Below are 13,183 nucleotides of genomic sequence, written 5' to 3'. Positions count from 1 at the left end.
TAGCAGGAGAAAAAAAGTGTAGATGCCATAAGACTTATCACCTCAGGTGGGAGCTGCATGCATAATTCTATCAGCAGAAAATCTGAACACGTAAATGTTGAGAAATGTTGAGAAATCCTGCTCACATAATGAGAAGATGTGTGAGAAAAGGAATAGTTATAGTCATGTTGATTTTATTTTTAAGACTTTATTCACGAGAGACACAGAGAGGCAGAGACATAGGCAGAGGGAGAAGCAGGCTTCCTGTGGGGAGCCCAATGTGGGACTCCATCCCAGGACTCCGGGATCATGACCTGAGCCAAAGGCAGATTATCAGCCCCTGAGCCACCCAAGCGCCCACTATGTTGATTTTATATAGCAAAATCACACTATGATCTACCAACAGATAGTTTTGTCCTCCTCTCCTTTTACTGGAGGTAAGTAATAGGAAACCACTTGAATCACAAAGGATTTGTTCACCTAATCCTTACTGTCAGCAATATTTCAAAGGAGTTCTTTTGTTTGGTACCCCAAAAGTTTTGGCACCCCAGGGCAATACATTGCTATGAGATTTGGGGGTAAGTAGCCTGTCTTCCATCAGGAGGGAAGACAGCCATGAAGGAGGGCACCCTTGACAAGGGAGCAGTTTTAAAGATGTGCAGATAGAAAATCTAAGGCTCTGGTAATTGATTCTCTCAAAACTAGCCATCTACACAGACCCTGAGAGTATTTGTGTTCTCCACCCCTCATCCCTACTTGCCAGGTCCACCGCTCGTATCTTGCCTGAAGACTACTATAGTCTGATATGAGACCCCAGTGAGGCCACCAGTGTCCTCCCTTTTACTGACTTTTGATAAGGGTTACTTCATACTCAATTTGTTTCCTTTTAAATAAAAGCTTTACAAAAGTTTAGATACTTTCTTTCCCACCTTGGACTGCCTTGAGCATCCCCTTGGTGACTCATGATACTACGGAGACCACAGACTCCCAAGAATAACCATTAAGAGCATGGCTTTTGAGAACTTGCTGGGAATTACCCAGCTGGCTAGGTTCTGGGCCAAACACCAACTCTGAGCCACAAGTTGACTTCTGTGTCCCAGAGTAATAGAGTTGATTGCACTGAAGGTGCTGGAAGTCTTAAGAGCTGTTCCCTTTGGATCGTCCTAAGGAGACCTTTTACAGAACAAACTATCCCGTTTTGAGGAGATCATTTCCATCCTGTCCTGCTCTCCTTGCCACTGCCTCCTTCCTCATCTGTTTTTCTTGTCCTGGAGCAAAAAGGAATGGAGGAGATTAAAAAAAAAAAAAAAAAGTCTGAGGGTTTTGTGTTTTGTTTTGGTGGTGGTGCAGGTGGGTATTGACTTTACTGAGTGGCTTGGCTGGGCCAAGTGTTTGCTCAAATTCTTACTATGGTCTGGAAGGACTGGACACCGGTCAGGCACCCACCCAGCTCAGGCCACCCTCAAGTTGTATTTAGTTAGTTGTGCATTGGTTCTGTCCTGCCTCCGGGCCTTTGTTCTGCCTGTAACATCCCCTTCCCGTCCAGAGCCTGCCACACTTGTGAAAAGTCTCCTTTTCCTAGCACTTTTCATATTTTACTGGAATTGGTTATTTAAATTACTGTCCTTAAACTGCCGTCACCAGAGAGTGAGGCCTATTGCATGGACAGAGCTGGCTGTGGGCGCCACCCGTCCTGGATGCAGTGGAAGCTGGAATCCGATGGAGGCAGGACTGGAAGGGGGGCCGGGAATGCCCTCGTCACTCAGGAAGGTTTCCTGCTCTGTGTGATCTGGAAGGATCGGATTCCACACTACAGGGCTCCTCCTGTGAGGCCATACAAGTGAGCGAGCCACGACGAAGCCCTCCCCCTCCTCCCCTCAAGCATTTCACACTCTTGGCTCCTGGCGGGGGAGGCGGGCTTCACCCGGTTTATTCGGATGCATCGCTTACATCGCTTGTACAAGTTTTGTACTTGCGGGAACTCCGATGGGCTGGACTGTTTCCTTCGGATTTTAGTAATTTGAAGGGAGCATTTTTGCATGAAACAGACAAAACTTGGTTTTTGAAGCTCAAGTTTTTAAACTTGATTCATTTGGAAATTTCAAATAAAGGTGAATTTTTTTCTATTGATGAACCTGTCAAAAGTCTTTCTTTTTGCTGCAGGTCGGCTGGAGACCCGGGTCGCTCGGGCAAGGTGCGCTCCCCTTCGCCCTCGAAGACTCGCCCGAGGCCCCCCGCCGCGCCCGCTGTCGGCTCGGGGTCTGCGGCGCGGGTGCGTGGCCCTGAAGCCGAGGGACGCGGCGCTTCGCTCCGTCGGGCCAACAGGGGGCGCGGCGGCGGGCGGGAGCGCCAGGGCTGGCGGGGTTGCCGCGCCGCCTAGGCCCGGAGTCAGCGAATCACCGAGAGGCGAACACCTCCAGTGTTCCTAGAGAGAACAAGTGGGCGTGGGGGCTACGGAGATGGGGTGGGTAGTGAAACGCACCGACCCGGAAGCGAAATAGAGAGAACTTCCGTTCTTTGTTCTGTCCCGGTGTGTGGGTCCGTGACAGGGTCCAACGGGGCCTGGTCCGTGTCCGGCCCCTCAAATCTCCCGTCCCTGCCCCCAGGGTGAGTCCGGCCGCCCCCGGGGCTCGCGGTGAGACGGAGGCTGTGGCCGTCGGGGAAAGGGGTGGTGTCCGCGCCGCTGCGGCCCGCGGGGTCCCCAGGCCCGCCCGGAGCAGGGTGCCTCTGGGAGGAGCCGCTCCCTCCCCCGCAGCCGGTCCCCGACTCCGCTTCCCCGGGGACCTCCCTCTTTCAAAGGGAGGCCCCGCCAGGAAGGGAGGCAAGGGGCTCCGGTGCTGGTCTTGTGCCTTAGCCCAGCTCGAGCACTAAAGTTCCAGTATGGCTTTAAACGGGTCCCTCTCTTTAGGACAGCTGGTGACAGCGCCCTGAACTTGGTAATTCTCCCAAACACTGCTTTTATTTGGTGTTAACACAGTAATTCGCGCCAGCGACAGAAGTCTCTTTTAGCCGAGTCTGAGGCTCTGAGGAGGAGGAGTTCTACGAAGTGTTCGCAGTTAGAACTAGGTCCGGAATGGGACCCGGCGGCAGGCGGGGGCGGGGGGTGGCGGCGTGCAAACTTGGATCCGGGAATCATCCCGCGGGCGCTCAGTAAATCAAGTCGCTCGGAGAGTGGCACAGCTGTGTCAGGCTCCCGCCTTCACTTGTGTTAGATCCCTGATTTGATCCGCTTTTGAAGTGGAATTGATTGCAGGTGGATGTTTACGCTCTGAATGGCATTTGTAAACTCCAGGAGAGGATAAGCAGGATGATGAACCCGAAATCTGTGGAATAATGAGAGGAGCTAAAAGTATTTATCCTCAAGCAGAGTCTGTGGAGAGTGGACATCGTTTGGTTTACAAATGTTCGGCGAACAGCTGTGTGGAAGGAGAAGATTGTGTACTTGAAGGTCGGTAGGGCAGGGCGCTAGGCCTCTGTAAGGTGAAGGTCCAAGGGGATAGGTTTTCCCTCAGCAACCGAATACCTCTCTGATGGTGAAGCTCTGCAGCAACGGACCAGACTCCCTGCTGAAGTTGAGGGTCTCTTGCTAGTTAACCATCAGAATATTGGAAACCCGAGAAGGCATTTCTTAGACTGGGTGGGCAGTTGACCTGGAGGAGGTTCAGTTGCCTTTCAGGTCTCCAGGGGTGCAACACAGATAACCAATTGTGTCTTAACTGTGCTGATTATTTATGTGTGTGTGTGTGTATTTTTATTGGAGTTCAGTTTGCCAACATATAGCATAACACCCAGTGCTCATACGGTCAAGTGCCCCCCTCAGTGCCCCTCACCCAGTCATCTTATCCCCTCGCCCACCTCCCTTTCCACTACCCCTTATTCGTTTCCCAGAGTTAGGAGTCTCTCATGTTCTGTCAACCTCTCTGATTTTTCCTACTCGTTTTCTCTCCTTTCCTCTATAATCCCTTTCACTATTTTATATATTCCCCGTATGAGTGAAACCATACACTGTTTGTCCTTCTCCGATTGACTTACTTCACTCAGCATAATACCCTCCAGTTCCATCCACGTTGAAGCAGATGGTGGGTATTCGTCGTTTCTAATGGCTGAGTAATATTTCATTGTATATATAGACCAATTGTGCTGATTATTATATGTTCTCTTTTTTTTCCTTTTATCTGTCTGAGTAGATGAAGTTTACGTGAATATTTTTAATTCTTTTTTTTTTTTTTTTTTTTACTTCCTTCATCATACAGCACTGGCATTAGCTTAACTTAGAATTCCCAGGAACTTGAACAGAGGCTTCAAAATTCCTAATAATTGCTTCTCTGGTCTTCTGGGACCTAACTCCAAAAAAAGGAAGGAGAGATTCCAGCAGGTAAATCTTTCCGTGACTCGTTCTCACTGCCAGGTCATCATTGTCAGTCCCTGGGAGCAGCTTCAGGGAGAGGTGTTGGCAGCAGAACAGGGAAGAGCCCTGCCTGGACCATAAGTTGTGGGGGCATAATGGAGATTTTTCTTTCTCTGAGAAACATTGTGTGCTGATCCAGACACTGGGGACTTGTTCTCAACAATATGCCTTTGAGTTCTAGCTTGGGTTAACCGAGCTGTGAGGAGGGAGGCGTGCTTCTTTTCACTGGAGTCAGAGCCTCTGATTTTCCTTTCTAAAGGGTGTTTGGACTAAGGGCTGATTTGTTGGAGGTGTCTGCTTATAAACAGTCCTGGAAATTGTGCAATTGGTTGATAAGAACAAAAGATGGCTGGCTCTGAGACAAAGTGGAAGGGACCCAGCAAGGAGGGCGCTGGTGGCAACCTTGATTGCCATGGGACCTGACTCATGGCTTATTCAGTGCCTTTCTCTGTGTAAAGGCATTGGTGGTAGGCATTCTGTACTGCCTTGTTGCCCAAACACTAGAGTTCTGTGAACTCTGAGCAACTCTCAGGGCCCCTCCCCTTTTTATGCTTTATGTGAATGCAGCAGTCTATAATGATGAAGCAAATATCTTTCGGATTCTTTCCAGCAGCGCCTTGCAATGTAGAGACACTCAACAGTTGTTTGTTATATGAGCACATAAATGAAGAGGGAGGTAGACAAAATCCAGGGTTTTTTGTCTTTGCTCTTGCCTAAAGGTAGGAAAGCTCTGGTGGGTGCCATGCCTGTTCTTGGTCTGTTGATTCTTGTCACAGCATTCAAGTATGAAGTAAAAACTTCTTGAGATCCAAACCTCCGTCTAGAAACTGACATTATATTTTATTTTATATATTATATATTTTATTCACTAGAGCTGCAGAGAACAGACCTCTTTTGATTATCATAGCATCTGGGAAGTGGGATTGTCAGTATGGATAAAAATGAAGTAATAGGTAATCTTACATATTTTTTTAAAGATTTATTTGTTTATTCATGAGAGACAGAAGAGAGAGGCAGAGATACAGGCAGAGAGAGAAGCAGGCTCCCTGCTGGGAGCCTGTTGTGGGACTCGATCCCCAGACCCCGGATTACACCCTGAGCCAAAGGCAGATACTCAACCAGAGCCACCCAAGTGCCCCCATAATCTTATCTTTTAAAAAAAGAAGTGTTGGTCTCTGTTTCAGGGTCTTATATTCTGATCCAAGGAAATGTATTAGGAGAAAAGGAAGGTAGAAGGCTGGCTGCTACCTTCTCGGTCATAGGGGCCAGGCCTCTAGATCTGGTGAGTGCATACACCTCCCTGCAATTTTACATTGTACGAGGACCACAGAAGGGGCCCCCATCCCTCAGGAACATCCTGCCATTGCCTGAGACTAGAAGCAGACAGCTTAGAAAGGGGAGGAAGGATTTATCTTATTTAATTAGTAGATCTGAGCTATTTGCTCTAGTTCTGGGTATCAGGTGTTATTTCCTCAGAGTTTTTTAATGAGAGACCAAGAACTCATAGGAAGTTCCTTTGCTCTCTGCTGTTTGGGTGCTGTTTTCTCTTTTCTTCAAAGAATAACACCTAAATTTAATATGACCGCTAGAAATCTAATGAAAGTATTTTTTTTTTTTTTTACTAGTTCTAGTGTTTACGAGTGAGGTTTTTAAGATTTTTTATAGATTTTTTTTTTTTTTTTGAGAGAGAGCGAGAGCTTGCACGAGTTGGGAGAGAGGGAGAGGGAGAAGACTCCTCACTGAGCAGAGAGCCCAGTGTGGAGCTTGGTCCTGGGACTCGGGATCATGACCTCTGGTGGAAGGCAGATGCTTAACTGACTGAGCCACCCAGGCTCCCCTGTTTATGAGGTTTTTTTTAAAAAAAAAAAGTCCAAACAGGGGCACCTGGGTGGCTCAGTTGGTGAAGTGTCTGACTCCTGATCTCAACTCAGGTCGTGAGTTCATGCCACATTGGAGCCTACTTAAAAATAACTAGATAAATAAAAATAAAAATCTGTAAATAGCTTTATCTACTATTCCAAGCTGATAATGGATACAGTTGATACAATACATACACATTTTGCAAATCTATGGGCATATACTTTTTTCATTTTATTCTGTTTTTTTTTCTTTGAATCGTTGCTTGGTATTCATTGTTAGTATCATTATTTGGCACCAGCGTTCCATATTTTTTGTTGTTATATCAATCAGTATGTTGTGGGAGCCACAGGTGGGATATTGTCTAGGAACAGGGGCCCTTTCTGTGGTGCTCATGGAATCTCATCACAGGGAGCAAGTGGATGTATTTACCAGGATCTGGAAGACTGATCCTGGTTGCTACATTTCCTTTTGTTCATCTTAGGTACTAACTGAAAAGCTAGCTCCTGGGAGGCTCCCTTGAGGTATTTTTTTTAAACCATTGAACCTTGAACTTTGCTTCTGCAGTGCTTCCTCATTTTCATTCAAAACCTGCTTCGTGCTGAGTCTGCAGATAGTAGACCAGAGACCCAGAGCTTCTAGCCCTACCCATGGAAACTCAGGCTGATTGCAAAACTCAGGAACCTCAGGCCCTGCTTGAGAGTGGTAAGAAATAGGGATTCATTTCTTCTTTTACTCAGGCATTCAGCAGTCATGCTGGATCTCTTGCTTACCAGGAACTGGGCTAACTACTAGAAGCCAGATGTGGCTGAGACACCGTCCTTTCCATTCAGTAGCTCACAGCCTAAGTGGGAAAGCTGCCTGAAGCCAATAGTGAATGTACAGCTTGGTAGGCTTTATAGCTGAGGCGTTTGTGAAGGGCTAGTGGGACCACATGCAGGATTAAGAAAACTGTGATGATCACAGAATTACAGGCACTTGGTAGCAGCCGCCTTCGTAGTCCTAGTTTGTTCTTTAGGGGCATGCACTTAGGCTCTTGGGCAAGCACTCTGTAGGTCACAGGCAAAAGGATAAAATGAGTAGAAGCCACTATCATATTTGTATTTTGCTGTCATCACCTGTGCCACTGACTTAGGCGCCAATGGCGGTCCTAAAGGGCATGCTTATCAGAAAAAAAGACACTCAATGATCTCTTTGTCCAGTGATTGCACACAATCTTTTGTCCCTAGGGGTTTAGAGTCTCTAAGGGACAGATATATTAACTTAAGAATTACAGAAGAATTACACTACAGGAAACATTTGTAGTGTGTAGATTTGGTTTGGGGATGAGAAGAAAGGAGAATGAGCATTATATTGTTCGTTTGGGGTTGGGTGAGGCTGCTGGTTTCCTCTGACCCAAGAGACCTTCGTGCTGGAGTTTGCATTCAGAGATGTGGAGAGGGATGGAAGGGGTGTGAGCAGGAATGTCTGCATTGCTGGCCAAGCTTGAGAGGAAGAACGAGAAGGTACTGATCACTAATGGGAGGACTGGACCAGTTTCCCAGAGAGTGCAATGACTGGACAGAAAGGAAGGGACCTGGGCAGGTGGAGAGTAGAATCAACAGAGCTTTGAACATCTCATCTCAAGAGGCAGTGGGTCTAGATTGTTGGGTCTAGGACACCATGAGTTTTCTGTGGATTGGGAGGCCAGAGAGCAGATGGCTTCACTCACAGACCCTTTTGTTGTCCTTCAGCTCTTCCTTCCTCGAAAGTTCCTGCCTTTTCTGACAAGGACAGCCTGGGGGATGAGATGTTGGCAGCTGCGCTCCTAAAGGCCAAGTCCCAGGTGAGCTGTGGTTCCCTTCTTCCTTCTTTCCTTCCCATTTCATGTAAACATTTGTGCCATGACATCATTTATTGCCCCAAACCATGATTCCCTCTGTTAGGAACATTGTCCTTTCCTGCTGAATAACAGGCCCCTCTCTTTCTCAGCCATAAACTCCTTTCCCAACCTCTTAGATATGCATCCTCAAACCCAGGTTGTTGGTGTGGGGTTTTTTTTGTTTTTTCTTTGGTTTTGTTTTGTTTTTGGTGCTGCCAGTCTTATCCCTGAAATTGCATGCAAGACTGTATTGTTTCAGGAGTTGGTGACGTTTGAGGATGTAGCTGTGTACTTCATCCGGAAGGAGTGGAAGCGTTTGGAGCCTGCTCAGAGGGACCTCTATAGGGATGTGATGCTGGAGAATTATGGGAATGTGTTCTCGCTGGGTAAGGAGTTACACTTTCTCAATAAAACTCCTTTGGCATTCCTTTGTTTTCTTGTTTGCTAGTGACACTTGAGTCACAAAATGATCACCTAAAGATGAGGGTAGTCTCAGAAAATTCTAACAACAATGACAGTAACTCCTGCTTATATAGTAATTGGCAGCTCATAAAGAGCTTTCATGTATATTCTGTCATGGAAACCTTGCAGCAACACAGTAATGGAGGTCGCTGGTATTCTTGTGTTCTACCTGAGGACAGAGAAGTCAGAGGTGTTCAGTGCTTTGCGTATGGTCATATAGCAGGACTTGAGCCCTGGTCTTTCAGCTCCAAATCTGGTGCTTTTTTTTTCCTATGTGATTCTTAAATGTATAATTCAGAGCTTTTTCCAAAAGATGAACATACCAGGATCCCTAAATGCGTGCGGTACTGCTCTGTGCCCGAGTGCACATTCTGGAACTCCTCCTCCCTTTTTCTGTTGTACCAGTTTGGAGACCTGTTGCTTTGTTCAGGACCTAGTGCAACTGTGGCTCCAGTAGAAATTGTAGCTTGTTTTAGGGAGCAACTGGTTTCTTTAACCTTTAGTCTATGGACTGTTAATCTCTTGTCTGTCACTCATTGTCAGGACATTTTCGTTGTAGTGCTAAGGGGTCTCCCTCACTTCTGTTGAATCCTCCCCAGACATTTCCTTTTCTGGCCCCTGCAAATCCTGGGTCTAGAGTTGACCTCTGGGACCACTTGGTATGAGCAGGATAAACCTTGTCCCATGTCTTTGCCCATGGGCAGGATTTCCATTTCTGAACGTTGACACAATCTTTGGGCTATAATCAGAAGAAAAGCCAAGGGTCCTGAGTTTGAAGGAAACAGAACAGAGAGGTCCTGAGAGGTACCTCTTCAGAGGAGGGAGAAACAGCTGTTTCTGTCCCTAACACTCATTGCCCTGTCTTTACTTTTTAAAATAATCAATAGACTAAAAATGCCAGCTGTCTAGACCCCTTCACTCATCCTCTCTGCCCAAAGCTACCTTCGAAAACCACAGACCAGTGAAAATAGGGAAGTCGGACAAGAAGACGGTTTAAGTATCCACACGTCTTGGCCCAGCCTTCAAGGCCTGGGGCCCAGAGGTGGACTGAACTCTGTCTTTTGCTTGTTACCATGGGTTTGGCGTGTGTGGCCTACGGATGTGAGTGTTCTTTTCACATGCGGCTGTTGTTGTCACTGTAGCCTCCTCCTTGTCACTTCTTGCTCTGTGGCTGTTTAATGTCACCCATCTGCTTGCTTGCTTGCTTGCTTGCTTGCTTACATTTGTTCTCCTCTATCTTCTAGAAGCCACAATCTCTCCACTTGTATTTCCAGTCTCTGATCTCTGTGAGGACTTTGTCACTTCATTAAACACATGTCCTTTCTCTTCTGATTTTGGTTCTACACCTCCACCCGGTCTGTCTTCCTCTCTTCCCATCTTCAGCCTTCTCTTTCTCTATCTCTGCCAGCTCTTTTCATTTTGATTTTGCTTCTTGCTCTTCTCTTTCATTATTTCTGCAACACAGTTCTCTCAGCTTGCCTCAGCTATCTCCAGCCTGATGTGCTTTTAGCTCCATGAACATCCTTCTCGTAATTATCCTGTCCTCTGGTTTTGATTCCTTCTTCCAAGTGATGTTTGTATTTTGTATTGTGCCAGATGGTGAGACCAGGACTGAGCATGATCAAGACATTTCTGAAGATACAGGATCACGTGGGGTGCTGTTGGGAAGATTCCAAAAGGATATTTCTCAGGGTCTTAAGTTTGAAGAAGCCTATGAACAAGATGTCAGTCTCAAGAGGCAACTGGGGAATTCCTCTGGAGAAAGATTGGATAGGAAGATACAAGATTTTGGTCAGATGACCGATGAGGAAAAGCTAACCCCCGGGGGAGAGAGAAGTGAGAAATACAGTGATTTTGGGAATAGCTTGACTGTGAGTTCTAACCTTATTTCACATCAGAGACTTCCTGTGGGAGACAGACCCCATAAGTGTGATGAATGTAGCAAGAGCTTTAATCGAACTTCAGACCTTATTCAACATCAGAGAATCCACACTGGGGAAAAACCCTATGAATGTAGTGAATGTGGGAAGGCCTTCAGCCAGAGCTCACATCTTATTCAGCATCAGAGAATCCACACTGGAGAGAAACCTTACGAATGTAACGATTGTGGGAAGACTTTCAGTTGTAGCTCTGCCCTCATTCTACATCGGAGGATCCACACCGGGGAGAAGCCCTATGAATGTAATGAATGTGGGAAAACCTTTAGCTGGAGCTCTACCCTTACTCATCATCAGAGAATCCACACTGGAGAGAAACCATATGCTTGTAATGAATGTGGGAAGGCCTTCAGCAGAAGCTCCACTCTTATCCATCACCAGAGAATCCACACTGGAGAGAAGCCCTATGAATGTAATGAGTGTGGGAAAGCCTTTAGCCAGAGCTCACACCTCTACCAGCACCAGAGAATCCACACTGGAGAGAAGCCCTATGAATGTATGGAATGTGGAGGAAAGTTTACCTATAGCTCAGGCCTTATTCAGCATCAAAGAATCCACACGGGGGAGAATCCCTATGAATGTAGTGAGTGTGGGAAAGCCTTTAGGTATAGCTCAGCTCTTGTTCGCCATCAGAGAATTCACACTGGAGAAAAGCCTTTGAATGTAATGGGAATGAGCAAAAGTTCTCTCAGAGTCACTGCTGAATTAAATATCAGAGAGTCCACCTGAGAGAGAGCCACACACCTGTTTTCCTCACTTCCTCCAAGTCTGAAGAGCTCCTGCCTTACTCTATAGAAGTATGAACATCTTAGAATGTGTCCCTTCCGACTCACACTTTTCACTTTAGAGAATGGGCCAAGTTGGGGAAAGGATCCTGGCACATCCTGGTGATGAGCTACCTGTCAGTTTCCCCAGCAGTGAAACCAGGAGGCAAGTGGCAGGTTGAGTGCTGGGAATAAGAGGGAAGCTCTGGGCCCAGTCACCTTCCGTTTTGGAAGGGAGTTTGCACTAGACCATTTCTCTCACACCAGAGGAGCCTTTCTTTCCAAGGTGGGGGAGTGGAAGCACAGTAGGAATAAAATTCCAAGGATTCCTGTAGTTGGGATCAGTATAGCCGGCACAGAAGGCAGTGCAAAGAATGTTCTGAGTCCTGCTACTTGCTAAGAAGGGGACACGGGGGCTGTATTTCAAAGCCGCTGTTCCTAATCCAGCTTTAAGTTTTGATAAGGAATGTGCTGTTTGTGGTTGTTGTCGTTGTTCATGACTTCATTAATTATGGAAATGTGGTGCTGAGGGATTTGTTATTTTACTGGCGGGGGGACCCTACGAGGTTTTCTGTGATAACTGTACTTTGACGGTGGCAGCAAGCCCATCTCCAAGAGCAGCAAAGCAGTTTTGTTGAAGAACTTGTCCTTCCCTATTGTTATAGGTCTGATTGGGAAATCCATCTGATAATCAGTCTAACAGGGAGAGGATCAGAAAGATTTAGCATTGGCCTATTTCCTATCCTCCCCTTCTCCGCATCCCTCCCCACTCCTGTGTTGAAAAGTGATCTAATTCAAACCCCTAGTTACTAAGAATAGAATGCTTTTTAAGGAGCTCACTCAGCCAGCTTGCCCTGCCCTCTATCACCAATGACATCTGGCCCCAGCCCCTGACCCCTCATGACCTCACCTCTGACTTCAGCCGCCAAGTATGAATGCAAAGAAAAGCAAAGCCCAGGGAAGGGAGTCTGACCTGACCTGGCTGTTGGGCTTCTTGCTGGGTTAGGATGGAGCTCCTGAGTTTTCCCAGCTGAGGGGATGATCTTTCATTATATTTTCCCAATCCTGCTCATCCTGTAGCATAAATGAAGTGCACTATTAAACAGAATAGTTTTTTAGAAGGCGACATTCATTGTGTTTTTGTGCAGGAGCCAAATCTATTTCAATTAAAATAGGAAACCATGGCTATAACTGGAATCTAAATTTTAATCTTTAAGATTTTTTTACAGACAACTATTTTTCTTTCATAAACACATGACCTCTCTCTGTCAAGACTCTATCATATTCCTCTAGATACTGCCACAGACTCTTCGGTCATGTACACAGTTACTCCCACCTCATACCCACACGTTGGATGATACTTAAGACCAGCAACCAAAACTAGAAAACTGTTACTATTGGGTGTGGGGCCTCTGACAAGCATGTACTTGGATTTTGGGTTGTAATGGGCATATGTAGATTTCTTCTTTGGGCTCTTGGTGGGAGGAGGTTCCAGTCATGGAGAAGGCTGAGATGAAAGTCTTACAGAGAAGATAGAGAAGTATCTGGAACTGGCCTTTGAAAAATTTCTGAGCATATATTGTGATCACCTAATACGTTTTTAATTTCTTAAAGCTATAATGAAACTTGTTCTTTTTGGCTCTTCTTTGACACTCACCACATACCTACAAATAGAACTTTGTTTCTTGAAGCATAGGCCATGAACTATCCATATTAGAATCACTAGGGTGCTTGTTAGTAATGTAGGTTCCTGAACTTCAAATTGAACCTATCAATTTCTGAGGATAGAGCCTTAAAATTTAAACTGTAAAGCAAGAACTAATGGGATAGAGAAAATTTCTGGAGGGAGATGAGCAAGGTCTTATAAAGCATTGTATGTTTTAGAGGAGAAGAGGTTTCGGACAGGATAGCTTGG

The 13,183-nt window shown here is 46.2% G+C and overlaps 1 protein-coding gene across 1 annotated transcript in view; it reads left to right on the top strand.

Moving 5' to 3' along the window:
* The window catches only part of LOC119863904 (zinc finger and SCAN domain-containing protein 21-like), a 30,234-nt gene extending 17,336 nt beyond the window's left edge, over positions 1 to 12,898 (top strand). The window contains exons 5-9 of the mRNA XM_038541712.1: positions 2,143 to 2,251; positions 6,865 to 6,949; positions 7,978 to 8,069; positions 8,365 to 8,491; positions 10,164 to 12,898. Of these exons, the coding sequence (XP_038397640.1) occupies positions 2,143 to 2,251; positions 6,865 to 6,949; positions 7,978 to 8,069; positions 8,365 to 8,491; positions 10,164 to 11,233 (1,483 nt within the window). The 3' untranslated portion in view covers positions 11,234 to 12,898. The remainder of the gene's footprint in view (positions 1 to 2,142; positions 2,252 to 6,864; positions 6,950 to 7,977; positions 8,070 to 8,364; positions 8,492 to 10,163) is intronic.
* Positions 12,899 to 13,183: the final 285 nt, after the last annotated feature.

The sequence above is a fragment of the Canis lupus genome, chromosome 6 (genome assembly GCF_011100685.1).
Source record: "Canis lupus familiaris isolate Mischka breed German Shepherd chromosome 6, alternate assembly UU_Cfam_GSD_1.0, whole genome shotgun sequence".
Lineage (NCBI taxonomy): Eukaryota > Metazoa > Chordata > Mammalia > Carnivora > Canidae > Canis > Canis lupus.
The sequence above is the reverse complement of the archived record's forward strand: the minus strand, read 5'-3'. Positions and strand labels throughout refer to the sequence as shown.